This window comes from Lepisosteus oculatus, chromosome 2, assembly GCF_040954835.1.
Source record: "Lepisosteus oculatus isolate fLepOcu1 chromosome 2, fLepOcu1.hap2, whole genome shotgun sequence".
Taxonomy (NCBI): domain Eukaryota; kingdom Metazoa; phylum Chordata; class Actinopteri; order Semionotiformes; family Lepisosteidae; genus Lepisosteus; species Lepisosteus oculatus.
In genome coordinates, this window is record NC_090697.1 from 8159073 (window position 1) to 8182134 (window position 23062).

The 23062-nt window shown below is 39.8% G+C and overlaps 1 protein-coding gene across 1 annotated transcript in view; it reads left to right on the top strand.

Annotated features, from left to right (window-relative positions):
* The window catches only part of rngtt (RNA guanylyltransferase and 5'-phosphatase), a 171725-nt gene that overhangs the window by 127123 nt on the left and 21540 nt on the right, over positions 1–23062 (top strand). The window contains exon 13 of the mRNA XM_006626151.3: positions 17508–17608. Coding sequence (XP_006626214.2) covers positions 17508–17608 — 101 coding nt within the window. The remainder of the gene's footprint in view (positions 1–17507; positions 17609–23062) is intronic.

Here is a 23062-nt window from a genome sequence, read left to right on the forward strand (position 1 = left end):
CAAACAAGAAGACAAACTTAAATTAGCCGTGGCCACTGGCCACAGATCTTGTTCCGGGAATTGGAAATTGCAGCTGAAGGGAGTTTAACAAGATTCTACATTTCTGTGTATCACGTCCAAACTAATGATATCTAACGCCCTTGGATAAAAAATGGCGCTATGTTTAGTATAAATCGTAGTAATTCATAAATAAATGCATCATTTTCAGTTTTTTTTAATAACTCCTTATTGTTAAATCAGCAATCTATTAGTTAAACGGACAGAATGGTGCTAATATTACAGTAGGCACTGGAACACTGTGTATTACTCTTTCACAGGGTGAGCTCTTCCCTTTTTCATGGGAAATGTTGCAACAAGAACCGAAACTCGGCACCTGAGAGGATTATTTGGAAAAGAAAACGTGCATATGTTGTTAAGTAGCATAAAACATGTTCATTTCCATTCCCCTGGCAGTGTCTTCGTGCAGGCACCAACCCTGTCGCTTGCAAAGTGAATAAAAAATGCTTTTTTTTTCTTGAGAAAAAAGTCTTGAACATTTTTAATGTCAGATAGCAAAGAACACAGTAAGATTGCGCATTCTCAGTACAGACTGTGCCCTGCAGTGGAGTTCTAGTCTGTGCAACAAACAGAGGTCAACAGGCGCTGAAGCTCTGCTGGGTCGGTGGGTTTAATGGCTCAGGTTTCTCAATAATAATAATTAAGGTAAAACAATGAAAACAGCAGAGAGATTAAATTGGCACTAAGAAATGGAAGAGTTTGTAATGTAATAGAGGATGCAAAGGAGCAGACAAATAAATAAAAGCCTTTCTAAAGAATAAGGTTTTGAGATTTAAAATGGCTCAGGGACGGTGACTCTCGGACGTCCTTGGGGATAGAATTCCCGGGCTTTGGGGGCGCAGCAGGAGAAGGTCCTGTCACTTGTCCAGAGAGTCCAGAGTCAGACAAGTGAAGGTTTCCAGATGGGAAGCGGGAATATAATAAGCCAGGGTGGTACTGAAGCCATGTAGAGCCTTACAGGTGATGCTTATAGCTAATGAGGAGCCTTATAGCTTATAAGGATTTTGAATTCAGCACAAAACCTGATAGGAAGCCAGTGCAAGGACTCCAGGACAGGAGTGATGTGATCACTTGCACAAGATCTGGTCAGGACTCTGGCTGCTGAATTCTGGATGTGCTGAGGTTGTTCAGAGTGCGTTCAGAGTGCGTTTAGATGCCCCAGCGAGAAGGGCGTCGCAGGAATCGGTGCGAGAGAAGACGAATGTTGCCCATTGTAGGAAGTGTCTGGTGCCTGTGAGCTTGCACGTTTTTTGATAGAGAGGCATCGTTCCCCAGGTGAGTGCAGATCTTCTTGTAGGAGCTGTGAAAAATTTTCAAAAACAGACCAGCCCACAGTCTTTATCTTTCTCGTGTGGTACAGAGGGTCACAGTGCTGATTCCAAGTTGATTAACAAATGGAGGTTCCACAGTTGGGTGGGGGTAATTAAAAACTAAAATTAAAATCTATGTTAATAATTAATCCTCTCTTAGGCAGTAAAACCCCCATCTGTGTGGCAGGAGAGAAGGTGAAGAGGTGTGGAAAAATCTTAATAATGGAAAACTGAAAATCAAATTTGTGTGTGTTAGTATTGATCTGAAGACATGTAGCCCTGCTGTGGTATTATATATTGTAAACCTGCATAAAGGCTGCTTCTAAGCAAATAAGTAAGTAAAAGACATAAATGTGTTTGGGTGGAGTGATTATATGGGAATTGTTAATTACTTGTCATGAATAGCCGTTGTTCCCCTCTGAGTTCTTTGGAAACTTGTAAACAGTGGCTGGTATTGAACAAACTCATTCATCTAGACATAAGAATATGGTATGTTGCTTTCTTTTAGACTGAATTCTGAAACATCTATACTGAAAAACTGTCAGTTTTGCACTCTTTTAGTATCTTTTTAAATATGTACTGATCTGGGTGTAAGGCAAAGTTTGCAACAATTGGTTTGAAACTTTCAATTTTACTTGAGGTGTTCTTGTATACAGGTAGTGGACAAAAAAAAACAACGTCATATGTCTAGGTAAATAAGAGCCACCAGGTATATCAGTTGCCCAGCTGATAGTCACAGACTGTGACTTTGGGGCACGAGCAGCTACTTTAATCAAAAATACTCCACTGATAACTCACCAGGGGAGCCAATGTGGGGCTTTTTTAGTGCACACCTGACAGTGGAGAGCAGGCACTGGACTGCAGTGTAAAATTGATGTGGTTAGATGAATCACTCTTCACCATATCCGTGGTGCAGCTCACGGGTGGAATTTTGCTTCTGTCTCGGACCATGAAAAGAGTAACCACACCAAGAAAAAGCTTTTGGGGATCATTTCCTTAATGCTCAACCTCCGATGTTTACGAATGACTCGCAGAACATTTCAAGAACCGTGCATTTGGAAAACCGATTCCATCATCAAAGATTCCAAAAAAATCCATCATCATGTATTACTGTACTGTATGTACTGTAGCTCACTTTTTCCATTATGCGATGCTTCATCAAGGGTATTTTTATGTAGTCCTACCAGTGAATGCCAGTGTGAACCCTGAGTCGTGTGAATGTTTGCGTCACAGTTGCACAGATAAAAACTGTAAGTGTTCCAAGGCTGGAGAACATTCGGAAGTGGAGGTGGTTGTGATTCAGTCAAACACAGGAATTTTTAAGTGTGAAAAAACAAACTTGGCTTACTTTTAATGTGCCAGAGAGGTTGAAGAAGAAGTCTGTTTGTGTGAATTGCTGAGATGCTGCACTAACGGCAATTGCTTGATTCAATGGCTGTGACTAGGCATGATTTTTTTCATTGGCGGAGAAAATTGATATAGGACATGGAAAAAGGTTTTACCTGTTTGTGATATTAATATTTTTGTTCAAGTCTCAGAAATTGGAAGATTAATGTTGCCTAAAGCAATTGCATTGATTTCTGTTTTACTCATATCTCGGGTGTCTGGTATGATCACCAACAAACTGGCTTGTCTAAGACTGACGTATTAAGTACTGTCAGTATCCTTCTGCTTCCATAAAAGTAGGGTTTGCTCTTGGAACGTATTAAAATGGTTAACATTTTGCATAGTGTAGTGCAAAAAACTTAGAACTGGACTTCAGCATAGTGCATGCGTCAGATCTGAGAAGGCACTGCTCTACATCAAGAACTCATAAGCGCTCTGCTCTATACTGAAGAGTGACTTGCATCTGAGAAGTTTGATTTATGCCAGGTGTAAGGATCCCAGTGTTTGTATACTAAAACAGTAATGAGCCCATTTTTATTTCATTAGGTATAATAGTGTTTCTTGTCATGTTTTCAATTTGCGATCCCCTTAGACTGTTTTCCTTTTTTATGACGTCTGCTCATCTGTTCCCTTTAATGTGTTCTCACATTCTGAACTTGGTAAAAAACACTCAAAACTGAACTGCATTTTCCCAAGAAATTGCAAATAGCAATTTCAATAACTTGCCTTACAGCTGCTTAGAATGGTTCCAGGGGATTTGGCTACAGTTTCATTCACAATTCACCAGACTTCCAAAGCGGACAGTTCACCTCTGTAATTATGTGCAGCTCAAAGAATTTGCATCCCAGCTGCATGAAGGGGAAGAGAGAGAATTTATGCTTTTATAGCAAAATGAGCAAGAGGAAGGTGAGAGAATGTGAAGGTGGATGGTCAGGTGTAGATGACTGAAGATCAGTAACCTCTAACCTCTAACTAGTCAGTTCTTCATGCAAATCCCCAATGTCTCTGAGGACCATGTCAATCAATCAATCAGAGTTTATTTATCAAATTCACAACAATACAGTACGCAGCAGTAGTTGCTGGCAATGAAATGTCTTTTCTATGAGCTCACCGGGGGGTAAAAATCACAAAATTAAGGTTACATAATAATAGATAATACTACAATAGAAATGGAATAAAATAAACACAGACAGAACTCAATATAAATAGGGCTGCTTTGTGTCCATGGTGTATGCAATATATTATGTCCAAGTAGTGCAGTGTGCAAAGTACAATGAAAACTGTGTGTCCATGTAGCCATTACGGTTGGTTTGCTAAAGAAGCTGCAGTTTGGCTGTTTAGCAGTCTTATTGCCTGGAGGTAGAGGCTGTTCCGTAGTCTGTTGGACTTTGACCGAATGCTCTCATGTTGATGTAAAACAGAAAAAACAATCTGTTATGGAATTTTGTGACTTGAAATACTGCAATGCAAAAATATCCACACTTATCCAGTGTTTTATCTGAGCAGGTGCTGTTTGATTTGGAATTTTCCAGATCAGCAGTAACAATGTTTCCAGTGTTTTTATTTCAAGATTCAACTTGAATGAACCTCATTCAGGCAATGCATGGGAGAAATCAACGTTTAGCACCTCTTCAGCATCTGATGATTAATCTCACTAAGAAACACCTTTTAGCAAAAAATGAAATTTCCCTTACTAAAATGTATTAAATTAAATGGAATTAGAGCAGAAGAGAGACAATTTAAAAGTGCAGACGGGCTTTTACAGATCTTATCTTGCCACAGCCCTGGTGCCACACTACAAAAAGCAGGGTCTCCCAAGGTTTTGGAGCCTGGTTTGGGGAACTGTTGGATGGCCAGAGTTCAAAGAACACCATTGACGTGTAGGTGTTTAGGGAAATCAGAGCAGCGCAGTTGGTAGATCTATTTAGGAGCCAGACTGCTCAAGCGTTTTAGAGGCGAGCAGCAGTATTTTGAAATTTTTCCTGAAATCCAGAGGGCAGTGCAAGAATGCCAAAATATAGGATCCGCGTTTATTTTAGTTAGCTGAGATCTGAGCGTGACTGGATGTGCCAGCGATCACTGCATTACAGTAAACAAGCCTGAAACAGAACATCCGCAGGGTTTCCCTGCATCAGATTGGGAGAGTCATGAAACGATACAGGCAGTGTTACAAAGACACCTTTACAGCATCATGATAAGCCTCAAACACAAAGTTCCCATCAAAACTGGTTCCCAAGATTCCGGAACCGAGTCCTTATTCCAGCACCATCTGGGCTTCTAGAAAAACAGGTTCTAGAATCCCTTTCCCCTTCGGCTATTAACTTCCTGAAAAATGCTGACCTAGGGGCAAGTAGATGAGAAGATAAACACAGATGGAGGAATACTAGTCTACGTTTACCTCCGTGAGAATTCATGGAGTGGAGCAGGCTGTTATGCTAAGGGAAATGACTCGTTTTCCTGGAGCTAAGCAGCCTAAAATGCCACCATTATAGATGTGGAATTGTAAGGTGCAGTGGAGTGCTCAGTAACAGCTGGCATTAAAAGAAGAGTAAAAATCAACTGGAAAAACAAATCTGCATTTATAGACTTAATGTTGGGATTCTTGATATTATGCTTAGGTTTGTTAGTAGTTGCCGCAAACCTCCAGATCGAAGCAGATGGCAAGGCAAGATACAAAACTGCCAGCTGAAGGGCGCGTGGGTCACTAGCAGCCTGGCAAGACCAGAGGCTGCTCTTGTGCTCGGTGTGTGTGCTTTATCATGAGGGCGCACGTTCATGTAAACTAAACAATGACATTTTAGTGCAGAATCCCGGTTAAAAAAGAAAGCTAGTGAGATACAATGTGAATATTAAAAAAAAGAAGCTAAAATTCAAACCTTTGGAAAATCGGAAAATATTTTATGGCAGGGGGCAAAATTAAGGTTCTGTTTAGGTGGTCTTCATTGCAGACATCTTTATTGCTACAGAAATCTGCTGTCTAACAATACAGTTTATACGAGTGTTTTCCCAGTGTGATTGCACACTAATCAATACCAATTTCCCACATGAGATTCCCCGGTTTACCATAAAGTGTAGCAGCCAACACCCATACAGCTGACATGAAATAATCATTACTTTCTACATGACCAGATCACCAGAAACATTTGAATGGCCATAGCCACCAGTACTGTACAGGTCTCGTTCTCTGTTAAACTTTCACCTCCTTGACTTTGTATATTGTACAGGGGCAGTAGACAGACCACGCAGCCCAATCACTTCAGGGCAACCTGCCTTACAGTCTATGACAACAGGAAAGCTTCTTACTCGGCGGCAATACGAGATGTGTGCAAAAACCTCTTGTCACGGACGTCCAAAGGGACTAACCGTGGGGAGCAGGAGAGCGGAAAAAGACCCATATGCGTAGCGGCGAGATGGGAAAAAGGCCCGGGCTCATAGTGCAAAGAGTTCAGGAATGCCGTATAGAAACCTATGCCCTCAGGGAGCGGACGTGGGGCGCCCTGGTGCTAGGCGGGTCTCAGGACATCCGAACATCAATGCTGAGCCAGGACAGAGTGCAAGACCCGGAAATATATAGCCCAAGGGAAAGAGAGGGACAGGAAGGACAGCAGACCGGAAACTAGGGACAGGACAGAGAAGAAGCGCCCTCTGGCTGCAGAGGGCGTGACACCTCTGTCAGGAAGTGAAAGTTTTAAATCTACTTCTATTAGATACACTGTGGTGTAATACACATAATACTTAGTTTAGCTGTCTCTTCAGGTTATAATTTCACAATGTCTAAATCACCTAATATATTAAGAATTTGGATAGGACTTAATAGCTAAGTATTGATGCCAAAACAATACCACATGCTTATTCATTATTATAATTAAGACAGATTTGGTAAACGTGCCCACACAAAATGTTGTTTATTTTCTAAGTACAATAACACGTTTGCTTACAGTACATTACTCGCTGATAAATTTGGGAGTCACTTATTACCAACTTATCTTGCTGGTATGAAAAGGTGTCCAGGGGCACCAGGTTGCACAACAGCTGAAGTTACTGGCAGCATCCACCAGTTTTTTTTTGCATTCATTTACCTGCCTTTCAATGGCAAGAGCAGCAGCTAACGAAATGACAAGATCATCAAATCAGCACGGGACAGGATGACAGGCAGCCCTTGAAATAAATGAAAGTTTTCTAGTGCTGTCGAAGAGGGGACCTAACCACAGATCAGGGTGGAAACAGAACAGATGATAAAAATGAAATTTACTCGAGTTGGATTTCACTAAATCATTCCAACTTTAAATAAGGCTTACCTATTCAAGGCAGATACTCTCCTGGCGGTTTATAATTCTATAAAACCTGTCCTTCAATTTAGCCTCCAAATGAAAAGAGAAAAGTTTTTTCTTGTGATAGAGCTCGGCATGTATGCTTCTTTAAATGGCCTTGTCCTGTTTGTACCCTTTTCCGTGTTTCATTTCAATACCCATCACAGCAGACATCTCCTCCACTGTTCAAAGGCATTGTTTTATCCCAAATATAGGATATTTGAATTTCACGCTTTGTGCATTGTAACAATAAGGGGTGCAAGATTCTATCACGGGGTAATCTTTCATGGTGATTATCTGACTGAACCTTAGGTTTGCCATTATGTAAAGAATATATAATATATATTGCTTTCAGTTCTTTCTCAAACAACAAAGAAGGTAACAGAAGGATTCTGTGTAAGGATGCAGACAGATTAGACAATAAATATGAAAAAAACACATTAAGATTGTGCTGTGCATCATGTGAGCTATTGATAGAGAATCTGTTAGATATCAAGATTTATGTCTACTCATAATGCCATTTAGGGTAGCATTATGAGATGCTGGTAATATTCATAAAGTCTAGTAAAGGTTATAAACTGTTACTTTGAAGAGGCGTGATAAAATTATTAGTTATAATCAACCGGATAGTCGCAGCTTCACAACGGGGATCGAAGAAAGACAGCCTTCATTTTCAGACTTAAAATAAAAAAGCCTACAATATATAACACTAACCCTCAATAATCTAGTCTAATTTCACTGCTGCACTGCTTAATTCAATCTCTAGTTCAAGAGGTGTTTATTAAGCTGGATTTTTGGACATGGGGAGTAAAGTGTGCCCCTGACAGATGAGGTTTTCACAAAAACATTGGCTTTCCAAGAGGTTTCTCTCCTGCTCCTTGCAGTGGGCATCTAAGAACTGATTCCTTGAGTGGAACTAAGGCATGGCTGCGATTCAGCAGCTCGAACTTGGTTCCCTAAGGGCTGTGCTCACAGAGCACGGGTATGTAACTTCCTGCATCAGCCAGGTGCGATGTTAGTAACTGCAGCGACCTCTAAATGTTGTGCTGTAAACCAGTTGAGTACAGGTTATGCTGGGTTTCTGGTCTACTCCAGCTTGTTTCTTTGAGAAATCAAAGAACAATTATTATGTTTGGGTTTTTGGGGGAAATATGTTTAGTCAATCAAATTCTAGATTTTTTTTCATTCTTCTATTGCCTCAGAAGAGAACTGAAAGATTACATCCTTATTTTTATAGCAGCTTTGAAGGTTAGTGGAGAACTATCAAAATAGTGTTGAATAAATTTCTTCAAAGTTCTTTTTCCCTGAAGCTTGTTCAGATTCTAAAGAGATGGAAGTTGAATACTTTATTTTCCTCAGTGGTAATGGTTAATACCCCAATACATTTTTCACATAGCAGCAGAATATAAATTAAGGTGAATTGATAACGCAGCTTACTGTGTTTACAGATGTGTGACTTGTTGTAAATAAATTTTCCTGTCTGCTGTGATGCATCTCCCCCTTGATTCATGGTTTCTTGTTTTTATACATTGATTTTCTTTCATCTGAATGCTTTAATTTAAGTGCTTTTGCCTATGAGGAGTTTTATAGGCTACCTATCAGATGGAAACGATCCAGGACTGAAATGTACACTTGTTGTTAAAGTTTAAAGTGGAGTTCACATCTATTTTTGGTCCTTTGTTTAGAGGTTTGCTGACAGAAAATGGAGGAGACATGACAGGAGACTGGAAATGTTAGAAAAGCATCCTTTAATACAATGATTGTTTTATATAACATCTACCTTCTGTTTAAGAGAGAGGTAATTTTTTGTGGTTTCTGATCCTAAGGGTGCATGTTTTGTTACTTGGATCTACAGTAACTTTGATTAAGTGCAGTACCTTTGCTGGCTGTATATGCTGTAGTTTATATACTGTATGTGCGTCCACGTCAAATAAATTACTTCAAGGGGGCAGCTGCATCAGCATGCGTAGGCTGCCAGGGTACAAGTAAAGGTTTATTCCATGTTGAGAAGAGAAGAAAAGAAACACGTTTCGGCTGTGGAGCCTTCTTCTTTGACACACCCGAAAAAAGGCCCCTCAGCCAAAATGTTGCGTTTCTTTTCTTCTGTTTTCAGCGTGGAATAAACCTATTACTTGTTCCCTCATGTAAAGTGAATCTGTACTTTTTACAGAAAGAGAGAATGAGGGACCTCAGTTATTAGACTGATGGGGCACATTAGATGTGTTCTGGAAATAATCTTCATTTTATAAAGAGCGTGCACTTCGTTTATGTAAAATCCTGAGCAAAATGTCAAAATACTTTTCACAAATTGAGGTGTCTGAACATCTGTCAGAACAAAGCATTTGGTTCAAAGAACAGAAGAATTCTTTTGTTGAGGAAAAAAGGTTGTTAGGAAAGTGTTCTCTGACAGTTTACTCCACTGTTGATTGTTGAAAAACGTTACTTTACCCTAAATATTTTGAAGTTCATATAAAACCATTTGGCACCCAAAGCCTTCACCATGTAATCATACATCCTTTCACGTAATGGATATTGTTCTTTCAAAATCTAATTTAACTACCTGCAATTCCTGCAATTTCCCTCACATGATCAATGAAGAATCTATCTACTGTATGTTTGGTCTCGGGCAGCAGAGAAGATGACGAGGGGCTGAAACCTGCTTTTTCGTAGGTTGCATGTTGGTTGTAAGGGAGACTCAAGCAGGCCAGAGAGGCTCCTGTATATGTGGGCCTTTCTAAACACTAAAACACCTTCGTCAGGCTTGCATTAAAGCAGTAGTTGAAGTATCGCATCACCAGTCTGGAGAGTCAACATTTGAACCTTACTCTGTTTCTTTTAATGTGCTTTAAATGAAGCTCTGAAACCGATTTACAGTATTATATAAAGATGCTACTTAATAATAATAATAATAATAATAATAATAATAATAATAATAAAACTTTATTTTATGTAGTGCCTTTAAAGGTGGCTTCTCAAAGTGCTTTACAGAATGACAACAAAAAATTAAAAGAATACACAAGATAAAACACAATTACAATACCCAGAGGAGACTGTGGATGGTGTTTCTAAGTAACATAGGAGCAGAGGAGTAAAGAATGGAACCAGCTGAGTAAAGGCTTTTCTAAAGAAGAAGGTTTTGAGTCTGGATTTGAAGGAGTTTAGAGAAGGTGACTCTCTGAAATCCTTGGGAAGAGACTTCCAGAGCTTCCAGTATCCTTAGGGAGAGACTTCCAGAGCTTCCAGTATCCTTAGGGAGAGAGAAGAAGTCTGACTTAAAAAAAATGCAAAACTGAGACGAAAACTGTCAAAACAATAGGCTCTCACGGTTCTCCAACAGGTGTTACCGCAATCATATGAATATTTATGTACCTAAATATTATTGTACCTCTGTGGGGTGAAGTCACCGAGTGTGCATTAAAACTGCAATTGTAAGCAATTTTGTAAAACTGAATGTTTTAAAATGTACATGTTCTTGACATTTTAAAGAGAAGGTTCTTAGAGCTGTTGGCTATATTGCAGAATACCCATGTATTCTTGTCTCAATTAAGAAGAAATTATCTTGTCTCAAGTTATATAGTAAAATATATACTAGTTTAGCTCTAATTATAATTATCTAGATTAAATTGGATCCTGAAGGATAATCCGCCTGTTTAGATAAGGTACAGTAGATTTTGCTTGTTTGGAGTTGAATGAAAAAGCAACAACAACAAAGAACAAAGAGTGTGGTATATTTGGATCGCTTTTCAAAGTTGCTCTTCCTGTACATTGTCAAATTGCAAGCAGGAGGCATTCAGAGTAATGCATGTATTAAGACTGAGAACAGCTGATAAAAATGGATAGAAAACAGATCACAGGTAATAGGTGAATGCTTTTACCTGTGATTCGGGTAGTGATTTCAAGCAAATATGAACCATGATGTTATTCCACAAAAGGAGCTAATGTGGAACTGAATGAAACCTCTCAAATCCTGCGTTCAGTTTGAAATTAAAAAGCCTAATACCGCAAACATGTGACAAAGGGTTGTTTGGTCAGACAAATCACTACTGGAACTATTTGGTCTGAATGCCAGGTGTTACATTTGGCGCAGACCCAACACAGCATGTCTGCCCGTCTATACCAGCACTGCTGTCAAGCATGGTGGGGTCAGTATCTTGCCTGGGGATGCTGCCAGGGAATGGAAAGCTTGTTAGGACAGAAGGAAAAATGGACAGGGCCAAACACAGGCAAATACTAGAGAAAAAGTCTTAGAACTGGAGTGAAAGTTTACCTTTCAGCAGGACAACGATCCAAAGCACAAAGGCCGCTATGCGGTACGCTGGAGTGGCTTAATAATAAGTAAGTGAATGTTCTTGAGTGGCCCCGTCAAAGTCCGGACCTGAATCGTATTTAGAATCTGTGGAAAGACTTGAAAGCTACTGTCCATAAGCGATCGTCAAATAACATGAAAGATCCTGAACAAGACTGCTCGGAAGAATGGGCACACGTTGTTTTTCAAGCCAGTATGGAAAGTTGGTGGGGACTCACCCGAAAAAGGCTTTCATTGCTGCCTAAGGTGCTTCCCCTCAAATATTGTGTTTTTAATGTTTTTGTTTCTGAAATATACTGTCATTTATCTGAACCTTAGAATTTTAAGTTTTGGGCATTCAGGCTGTGAGTAATAAGTTTTGTAATGACTAATTTAAATATAGATTTAATATACACATCTGTTTAAATGTGTATGTATCATTTTGTAATTTCACCAAAAAAAAGGACATCATAGGCAATGTTCCCTCTAATTTTAATGTCCTATCTGCGCAACAATTTCAAGTTGTGCAATTTTTCTTTCAAGTGACAAAAACTTGTGCGCACTAAATTGAGTGTATGTAAAATTGTAAACCTGAAATTATTCTTTGTTAATATAGTCAGTCTCATAGAAGCATAGAGATCCAAAACCCTGGGACAGCGACTCGACGACCCCAGTCACAGAGACTGAGAGTCGTGCGAGCAGGAGCAGGGAGGTACGAGATGACGAGAGCAGAGATATCGATGATCGAGCGGTAATAATGCACACAGCCAGGTTGGGCCTCTCGCAGCCTGTCTTCTGTGGTCAATTTAGCATTTTTCAATTGACGACCGTGTTTGTTTTATTCTTAGCATATTTTTGGGGAATTTAATTTCCTATGTACGCCGATTTCATAACTTTTGTGTGCACACACACGCGCACGGCTTAGAGGGAGCGTCGACCATAGGAAAGATCTGAACACTTTTGCAATGCACTGTAGTTAAACGCCAAGATTTTAAATAAAGTGATGTTACTTTTAAAGTTGACCAGTCGACTGGGAAGATCTCATTTGGTGTAGTATGTATCGCTTTAGTCACCATGATACAAACAATATATTTCTGCTCTGGAAGAGCAACCATTGAATTCATAGGCTTTAAAAGAATGTCCTATACTGATAGGCTAAAAGAACCAAACCTTTTTAGTCACTAACAGATCATTTGAGGACTTATTTTTAAGTATTTAAAAACACTTAAAATGTTAACGATGTCAACATAACTGACTTCTTTCAGATCAGCATTGAAATACCAAGCAGAGGACAAGTAAAAGATATGTGAAAGTGATCTTACAACTGAGAAAAGGAGGCACTTTTTTTACACAGATTTGTGGCAGTATGGAACTAGCTAAAACATGTTGTTGAAGCCAATACCCTGGCTTTTTTCATGAAATGACGAGATGAGATTAAAGTCTTTACCGTATTAAAACAGGGGTTCTGTGGATTTCATGCATGTCCAAAGCAGGAGAATAAATGTGAAGTAATTTTGCCTGTGTAGAAACTAGCAAACTGTCTATAGTAACACCTTCACCATACAATTAAAAGTGCCAGTTTAAGGACCTTTTTATGGCTGATCAAAACCAGTTGAATGAGTTGAGATAGAATTTTACGGTAGTTTTTCACTCTACTTTTGTTTCTTTCACTGGGATATTGTTCCTTCTGTCTAAACCACAAGGCCGATTAAAGACATTGGTCTACTTTGTTCCAAATCATTTTCTTTCCCTCAATCATTAAAAAAAAAAATTCTACCAACCAAAAACTTATGCATTTTAAAGACAAATATAGTAGATTAAAGCATTTAAGTAGGTTTTTTGAATTTCTAGACAATACTGGGAGCAATTTCTGTAATAAAACTATTCAGTTGCAATCCTGTACATTTCTGTATTAGTATATGATGGTATATATATAGTATATTTAAGTTATGCTTCTTACACTTTTCTGTTTGTACATGTTAAATTGAATGACAATAAAAATCATTAGACATTCAGTTTCTTTCTGTGATTTTAAACCATGAATATTACCAAGCCACAGGTCTAGACATGTTTTGAATGATCTGTATACTGTAGGTTAAGTAGAGAATAGAGACATTCAGCTTTTTCCTCTGTACTGTTTCCTCTGAGCCTATTGACTGCATGTAACTGTCATCTGTATGTGGTATGGTCATTGTGTGTATATATGTACGAAATATATATCACAAGAGTGTGGTGTGCCTGTTGAGCAGCCTGATCTAGAATCTCTAGAGAGTTTTAAAGATAGAGTCTAAACCCGACTAACATGAATAGAAGCAGCCACAACCAAATTAAAAAGAAGCATGTCCTTGGAAATACACTGTAACAGCTGGATGACAATAGTGTCAAATGGATCTGTCCTCTGTTACCAGGCCTACCAAGTGTGATGGATAAAAAGGGCTGGATCTTGGTACAGTACTTTGCATGTACGGTATTTTGTCTGTTATGTTTTGAATAATTTTCTGGCTCACAGGCTGTGATCTGCAGTTAGTGTGACATTTTAATAGAATATGAAAAAATGAAATTTTCTGTCAATACTAGTTCATTCTTAGGAACACTGGTCGGGTGTTCACAATTAGAAGTAAAACAAATACCAGGGACTAACCCGTGTGATCTCTAACCAGTGAACTCACTATGGTTATAGCACTGGTCACAAATAATTCAATCTTAATTTTGTTCAAAATAGTTGTTTTCTTATTCGCAGGTAGTTTGAAGTCAGTGGTGATACAGACTCAAATATGAGCATGCAGAAGTGACATGAGATAGCTGTTGCACTTAATATAAATTGATGCTTTTCTTTAAGATCTAAGACTAAAAATGCATTCAAACGGAACATTGCTGACAGTAAACGTTGTTGAAATAGTTTTTTTTTAATAGGAGTCAGCCTCATTTCAAGGACTATTCTGTTGGCATGCACTCGGCTGAAGCATGATGAGAATGTACCTTTGGGAAGAGGTGTATTGTAATGTACAGAGAAGTATTTTACTCTTATACAGTATTAACAGGGCACTGCGAGGTTCTTTGTCCTTGGTTCACACATCTAGTCTCATTATATGCTTAAGTGGAAAACAACATTTTGCAGTGCAGTGCGCTAAACAGAGTAGCTCAACGACAATGCAAAAAATGCAGAATAGTGCGATAATATCCTAAAAGTACACAAATCCAAAATAAAGTGCAAGGTTCTGGAGCTCCAGACGATGAAGTAAGGGATTGAAATAAAATGTACCTGAACAATAAGCACGTTGTAGACCATAGAGTTCGGCGAAAGGTGGTTAGGGTGTGATCTCAGACCTCAGAATCCCATGGAGAGAGAACTCTGTATGTGCAGTAGTTCCTCCTGCCTGTAGCCTTGCCTCTCAGTGAAAACTAAAAGCATCTTAGGGCCAGGCTCTCTGATGGAGCTTCTATGTGAAATCGATGAAATGCAAGATGTAGTTGAAGCCAGAATGCGAATAATGAAATATCCATATAGCAGTGTTTAACTCTCACCATGATAGAGGAGCCCTTCTGCTATACCGCCATTGGCCATTAAGATACCAGAAAGATGTGTGCCCTTTGAGACGAATCACCTTGCAAAAAACCAACATTGGAATGCATATTGCGATTTAGAAAAACCTTTTCAGAGCATTAGTCTTTCTGGGATTTCAAACGAAAAAGGCATACAGTGAACTCTGCTCAGTCTTCATAGCAGAAGATGAAAAGGTCCCTTACTGAGGAGTTGGGACTGTGAGAAGTATTAGGATTCAAGACCCCAGTCTTACTGCCACTAGCATGAAAACCAGAAACATTTGACATAACATTCAAAACAAAGTTTTGTTTCGGAGTGCAGTGAATAATACAGATGAGCCACTGTCACACTGAATTGGATAAGTGGCTATCGAAAGTGATATTCGTATCGCAATTATTGTAAAATGTTGTCATCAGTGGCACCGGCTAAAAAATAAAAAGGGGATAATCTGGCCACCCTGATGTTTTAATAGCATCATAGTAAAGATGGATATTGATTGACAAAGGAAAGAAGCTTTTGTTGCTTTGGTACAAAAGCACAATAACATCAGTTTACAGCACTGAGAGCTGTAAGATCAGTGCTCCCACAGCACATAAAACTTATATATAGCTGCGCGGTCCAGTATAACGTGTCTTTGCTTTCATTTTAGCGGACATATTCTGTTTGAAAAAAAATAATGTGGCCTTAGAAAGGCCTTGCACGTAGACTGAAGATCTTTTCTTCGGTGTCGTCTCATTGCTCAGGTAACATGAAACAAGCATTTTCCGTGTGTGTAGAAAAACAAACTGGAAATCCTCCATACTTACCTGCATGGTCGAACTCCATTACTTAACGCCACAGAATGACAAAAACAAATCGCTGCAGGTTAGAAACGTGGGCAGGTTCCTATGCAGGCTTTTTGTGTAGATTCAGCAGTTTGCTGAGAAGGGACCTTCAGGAATTTATTTACACTTGCCGGGTGCTTTAAATGGTCTGTTAGATATTTGCCTTGTTATCTGTTGTTCAATAACAATTTGTTACACAAGCCAGTTGTAGAAAGTATCAAATAGTTTGAGTAGGTAGCTGTGTCAGCATTCGTAGGCTGCTAAGGAACAAGTAAAGGTTTATTCCATGCTGAAAAGAGAAGAAAAGAAACGCAACGTTTTGACTGTGGAGCCTTCTTCGGCTGCAGGAAAGATTACAATGCATTTTATACACCCAGCCATTTGCAGCGGAGCCGGAGCCTATCCCAGCAAGCAATGGGTGCAAATTAGGGTACACCCCGAATGAGATGCCAGCCCATCGCAGGGTAGACACAGACATGCCCACACTCGCAGCTAGGGCCAGTTTTCCCAGAAGTCAGTTAACCCATGCAAACAGGGAGAACATCCAGACTCCACACAGACAGCACCCCAGGAAGTGAACTCAGGGGCTCACTGTGCCACCCTGCTTTTCCCACCTGCATGTTAGCATGACCTGATATGGAATGCGTCAGTAATGTACAGGAAGTGCAATAGAACCCAAATTGATTGATTTTGATTCTCCACTGTGCATGCCTTGACTTGGTTCTGGTCACTGGTCGTGATATTATGAGACTGTGTCCTCAAACATGACCATGTTCACAGTGTCTTGTTTGTGAAAATAAACACTTCCTGTTCCTGTATTTTATTTATAATCCTTTGTGCTTGCAGTTGATTCCTACATTAAAAAAAGAGATACCAGGTCATGTTCTGTCTGCCTTTCCATTTGCCAGATGGGAATTTAATTATATTTTTCCAGAGTGCCTTGTGCAGTCTCTTTTGAGAGACATTCAGTTCCACATAACCACCATGAAGACCCATAGAGCTTGAGCACAGATATTACTTCACATACTTCAAAATAAATTTCAGAATGAGATCTGAAAGCAACATGACTTCAGAAAACAGATGTCTAGTTAGAGATTACCAGTGCTTAAAAAGCAAATATGGTAGCTGTGGAACTGACATTACTATGAAATCTCCTGTTTGAAACCTTTTTTTTATTTCAAGTAGAAAAGGCTATCTTTCAGCTGTGCTTAAGTTCATATCCAGGAAGTGCGGATGTTGAAAATCATATGAAAGAATAGAAAACAAGTGCTGTAAAATCGGGAATCAGCAGACTTTACAATCACCTTTTCGTCACCTGTGCCCAGTAGTGAAGACCAGGTGTCTCCACTCTCTTGGCAGGTGCTGAGGTATTTTTCCTCACTTTGCAGCACAGTTGGTCCAGGCCCTGGACAGCCGCCCCAGCTCAGGACTGTGGTTTTAAAGGTGCATTAAAACATACTCTACGGGAGAATGTGCTGTAAAGCTGGCGGTATTTAAGGAATGTGCAATCTCACAGGCACTTTCATCCTGGCACCCCTGAGGAAAGAAAAGGTCAACCCAAGTGGGCAAGGTTTTACCTGCACTGTAACAGCTGAGTGTGTCTTATTGTACCTCTGTCACACTGTCGCCGAAGACAAAGAGAGGTGTCAGGGGGCAATCTGCAGTTTCTCATTTCACCTTATCTGGAACGTCCCATGCAGCTGAAATGAAAAAAAAAAGAGCCTCGCTTCTCCTGAAACTGAGACAGCTAAATGCATTTGTGAATGCTGAGCCTGCCTTTGTGTCTCCTAGAAATACAAGCCGGGCAGATGTGATGACATCCTGAAGTGGAAACCTCCCAGCCACAACTCCGTCGATTTCCGTCTGAAAGTCACTAAAGTAGGGGGAGAGGGGTAAGTAACATCAGAAGCAATTAATTATTTAAACATTGCTTTGCTCCTTGTACAATAGTGTTACAGAATGTTACTTTTCTAACCTGTGCAGTAGTGGATGAAAATCTGACCTCTGCAACTACCAGATTTTGCAAATGTCATTTAAGTTTAACATTAGAGAGCAAACGTTCTGCGTGATACTGCATTTAATGCACATTCATCTGGCTTTGTATATGTTTGATCATTTGTGTTGATCTGATTATTACTGGACACACTTCCTTACTGTAGGTTCATTTATTTTTTGAATGTATGTCATGAAATGCTGCTTTTCACTGCTCAATGTCTTTTAGGTATAACTTTTTATAATTTTTGTTTCAACAAAGAGTTTTCGTAGTTGCAAGGACATGGATACATCGCTAGTTTTATCTTTTGCTAGTTTGTTTCATAAAACACCAACACGGATATATAAAAAGCCGAACATGGTTTTCCCTCGACATAAATCAAAAGTTTAATAATAATGTGCTCAGGTGATTTGGAATTAGGTATCAAAATGGAGTAAAAAGACAAGAGCTGGCGGACAAGAATTGTTTCAATCCTCTTACTGCTGTGTTCTGTAAATCCTGACATCCTGAATTAAGGCTGTGTTTTATCACGCCGTCAGCAACACTGACTTGCAGGCATTTCCCCATCATTCATGCTTATATGACTTAGCATCTTATTAGGGACTTACTCTCCTGTTGAGCCTGTTATTGTGACATCCCTCCCTCCAGCAGCTGTTCATTAGATAGCCCAGATCCCCCATCCTAATGACAGCCACGACCACATCTCAAACACCAAGGCTCGCTAATGAGACACAACACCTTTTTGCTCTTCAGCTTTCCTTGTTCGCTTTTCTAGAGGCCTCGTCCTTTTTCCAGCTAATTAAGAGGTAACGGTTTTCTTCCAGACGTTAAACATGCAAAAACAGAAAAGAAACGCATGCGTTGTTTGGCATATACAGTAGATACAGTTCTGTAAATAAAACCTTCTTAGATTTTAATGGTTAAAATAACCTACCAATTAAATTATCAAAGTGAAGTGTAATGTTGATGCTGAGCTGTGGTATCCCTGTATTTTACTTGGCTGTTTGCTTCAAATTAATAATTGAGGCAATTAATGTCAATTTTGTCATTAAAGAATTTTAAAGCCAGTTGGCTTGAAGTCCGAAAAGTCTTAAAATGTGTCTAATGGCCAGACTGCTACTGCTGGATTTGTAAAGTTAGATTTAGCAAATAGTTTAACCTTCATACTCACCATGTATTAGAGCCAAGGCTGTATTTATGACATGTATTAAAGATGACAAAGTTATAACATTATATCAGAATGTCTTCTGAAAGCTGGCTTTTCCTCATACAAAAATCTTCTACCATTTAAGCTTTTTGCAGTTCAGGCATAGTTTTCCTGTGTGTTGGCAGGCTGCTGGTCAAACAGTATGATCTGCCATTTTATATTGTATGCTAGAGTTAAACAGTGAACTAAAGCAACAGCATCAGCTCTTGATAAAGTAAGCAATAGCAGATCAGAAGTCCTGGAAATACTGTGTAAAAGCCACAAGCACACTTCCCATACATGTCCAATTATTGTGTGTAACTCGAGCACAGTGTACAATAACATGTGAAACATATTAAAGTTAATGACATGTCTAAATAAATTTAGAAAGAAATGTACAAATGAAAATAAGTAGGAAAAGTTAAGAAAAGATAGGAGGTTTATTATAACATCAATCCATATTTAGATTAAATCCTAGCAAACTTTACTGTGTAGTAGAAAAGAAACGTTAAGTTCTGTACTGTTACTCAGTGATCATGTTCTACCAATACGTAATTGTGCATCTTTTATTCTGAAATTCCTGCTGCAATGCAAGAAAGTCGCATTTCCACGCGTCATAATCAGCTGCCTTTTCTTGGCAAGGTGTCTGACGCCAAAACCGCTGGCCTTGCGCCTGCAGGTGTGGGATCAAGAAATTCACCAGCTGCTCCCATTTTTAAGTGTTTTTGCTTCTGCATTTGGTGTCTCCCGAGCGTGTATTTGTGGGGTTGGAAGGGGGTGCCCAAAGCCAGAGGGAACATGCTGCTTGCTTATCGGTGCTGAACGCTGTTTTTTTGACAAGTCGGAACTGCGAGCTGGCCGCACGCCGTCCAGGTTCGGATGAGCCAAGGTAGTCGGCTCTGGCGTATCGGCGGTCTGGGACTTTCCTGGGCTCCGGAGAGGCCGTTGTGTTGTGAGAGTCTCGTCTCTTCCACCGACTCACACCATGGAAAAATGGCGACCATCCGTGTAAAGTGCTCCTGTTCAAAGAAAGATTTCCCTGTTGTTTGTAGAGGGGTCTTTTTCCATCGCCACTTGTACAGGCATGTACTCTTGCAGATGGTTTTTTTCCCCCATTAATTCTGGAAAATCCTGTACTATCTGCAGTCATGAAACAATTTTTTGTTTCATGACAGCAGAAGACAGAAGAGAAATTGCAAGCACTGAGACAGAACTGAACAACGTCAGGAAGCATATAAATGAGGAGGTCATTCGACCCAGCGGGTTTGTTCGGTTTGCAGTAGCTAAGTGATCTGAGGATCTCATTCTAACTTCTTTTTTTTATCCAAAAGACGTCACAGTATAGACTTCAACAACATGGGTGGATTGCTTGTTCCAGACTCCCACAGCTCTTTGTGTAAAGAATTGCCTCCTGTTCTCTGTATCGGAAATAAATCAATAATTCATGGTTCTTATCTGCCATACAATAATAATGCATACACTACTTCCCTGCTCCTCGCTGACCTGCTGTTTTTTAATAGCTTATGGCATTAGTGAAAACGGCATGAGGAACAAAAGTGCTGCCTTAATGTTGAGCCGCAGCGCTTCTCTGGGACTCTGGGAACTCTTCGTGCCCCAGACAGGCAACAGGATTGATAGGCTTGGGCAAATATTAATATTACAGAACCACGATATCTTTGTTTTGTGGTGCAATGAAAAGCAAGTTTAAAAATGAAATGAAAAGCAGTTTTTTTTTTAAGTTCAGCAAATTTCTGACAGCCTTCTAAAAGCTTTTGTTGGGGGCCGCTTATTGAAGGTTATCAAGAGTTTTGCACTGTAGTGTTTTTAAGCCCACACTCATCAGCCTTCCACCTCCACTTTCCCCTGACTAAGAACCTACAGTGGAGTCTTGACAGGGTTTTTGTTTCTCCAGAATTGTTTTTGTTTTGTTTCCTTTTGTTGTTTAATGTTTTTTCTTTACATTCTGACATCTGGTTGTATTATATGTACCGTTTCTGTGGATAATTCATACAAATTATCCTTTTAGTTTCTTCAACAAAGAGGCCTTTTTGTATCTGTTATGTTTTTGTATTTTTTCCCTATCAGACCAAACTCTTCAGAAGAGGTTGCTCAACAGTTCCTGCGCCAGCTGTTAGTCTGTTGGGAGTGCGGGGAGCTGGCTGCTTGGTCCAGCTTGTCTTGAGCAACGCCGTCTGGGGGCCAGTTAACATTCGTGATACAGGGCCAAGCTCACGCATGCGCCCCGATCTCCAGATCTGTCTTTTGCGTTTTGAGTTTGGCCCAATGTTTTCTTTCTGTGTTTTTTATAAGTGCTCACTAGCTATCCTGAGGATTTCCTGTGACTGGCAGTGCCACTGTCCTGTGTCAAATTTACCGGCCGCAATCTTGTTGCACGAGAGGCTGAACAAGTTGAGGGTCTGCATTAAGGCCTTTTATTTAGCTGCTGTTTGTCGTTGCCTAGGCGTTTTTCATCTCTAGTCTGGCCTCCTACATGGTGGAGCCCAAGACACGTTACCAAGGTTATCATACACCATAAAGCATCGATCCACCTCAGCTCTGACCCTGACAGCGCCTGGCAGGGCAGATAAAGAGATGCCATCTTTCCCGTTGCAGTACTGCTCTTTACTTCATTCCCAGTCGCTGCACCCGGACAGGGAAGTGTGGCTCATTAACCATGCTGTCAGGAAGGTCTGCATAAGCAGGACCACTTAGATGTCCCGTCTCTCTCATCTTTCTCACCTTAATGAAGGTGAGGGAGCACCACTGATGCCCCCCTGGAGTGGAAAAACCAAAACGAATATCTCCAGCCCAGAGCAGAGGAGCATTCAAAATAAAAATAAAAAAATCAATAGTTAAGCTGCTGATGTTTTTTCCAATTAATATTTCCTGTAGAAACCTGCAAAGATGTGACTAGCGTTCGTTGACTGATGTTGAAAAAGTAATTTTTTGCTAAAAAGGACATAACGAGACTGCATTATATGTAACGATTTCTAAATTTATTTTCACGTCTGAATATTGCTGATTGGAATTACATTTACCATAAATTCACAATTGATTTCCCCTGGATGATTTAAGACTAGGCTTAGAAAGTTATTCTGTTGCTAGACCTTATCATTTAGGGATTTGTTCCTCAGCAAAACACAAAACAAGCTGCCTGGGAAACAAAATGCATATATACTGTCTTTAATATATAACCGTTCAAATCGAAGTTTGCAAGGAAATTGTTCATGCATGCCCAGTAAGCTTATCTGTTCTTGTGCAAATTCAAAGGAGAATATTGGCTAAGTGTATGCAATGTAATGCTTTAATCCAGCTTACTTCCCTTGCCAATAAACTGGGCAGTGCAAATATTATATTTCCATGTGTTCCTCTTTGCATTGCAATGAGCAGAGCTGTGTACACTGTGTATTTTTTAAGATGCACAGTAATTTGAAGTGTCTGGTCCTGAAGAACTGGTTTGCATGAGTTGTGTACATAAAACAAACTCATTTTATATGTGTTTTTGATTGCGGTTTTACATAAACAGAACTTCATTTTTCAGGCGTTCACTGTCCGAAACCAATGTGCTGCTAGCACGCAGAGCCGCTGAGCAGAGACTATGAGTTTCTGCCTTTACCAAATGAGCCATGAGAAAGCCTTTTCTATGGGTTTTCAGTAACAATAACGTGAATATACACAAAGAGTAGGTGTGTGAAGAAGCCATGTGGACCACAGTGTTAAATCCGGCAAATACAAAATGAAATAATGAGTCTCAGGTTGGAAGGAACAAAAAATGAAGAAGAAGAAAGAAAAACACTGACTGAAGGTGGGAGATTACATAAGAGCCTAAGAAAGGCTGCGGATGAGAAGAGGCTATTTGGCCCATCTTGCTTTTTTAAGAGTATTGTAGTTAAGAGAAACTGAAAATTCATTCGGCTGTTTTTTTAAAAAAGCCCATAGTTTGGGCCTCAAATACCTGTAAGAAGTGTTCCTATTCTTTGTCCCAAATGGACTGCTCGTTTTTACCCCATGTCTTTTATTTCACTCTTGAGTGTGAATTAAGTCCCCTGGGTTAACACTTCCTATACCACCTTATCGTTATACTTGGTGTGGTGTCGCCGGGGGAAAATAGGCGTAAAAGAGTTCTGACTCACACCACACTGTTCTTCTTTGCTCTTCGTCCATATG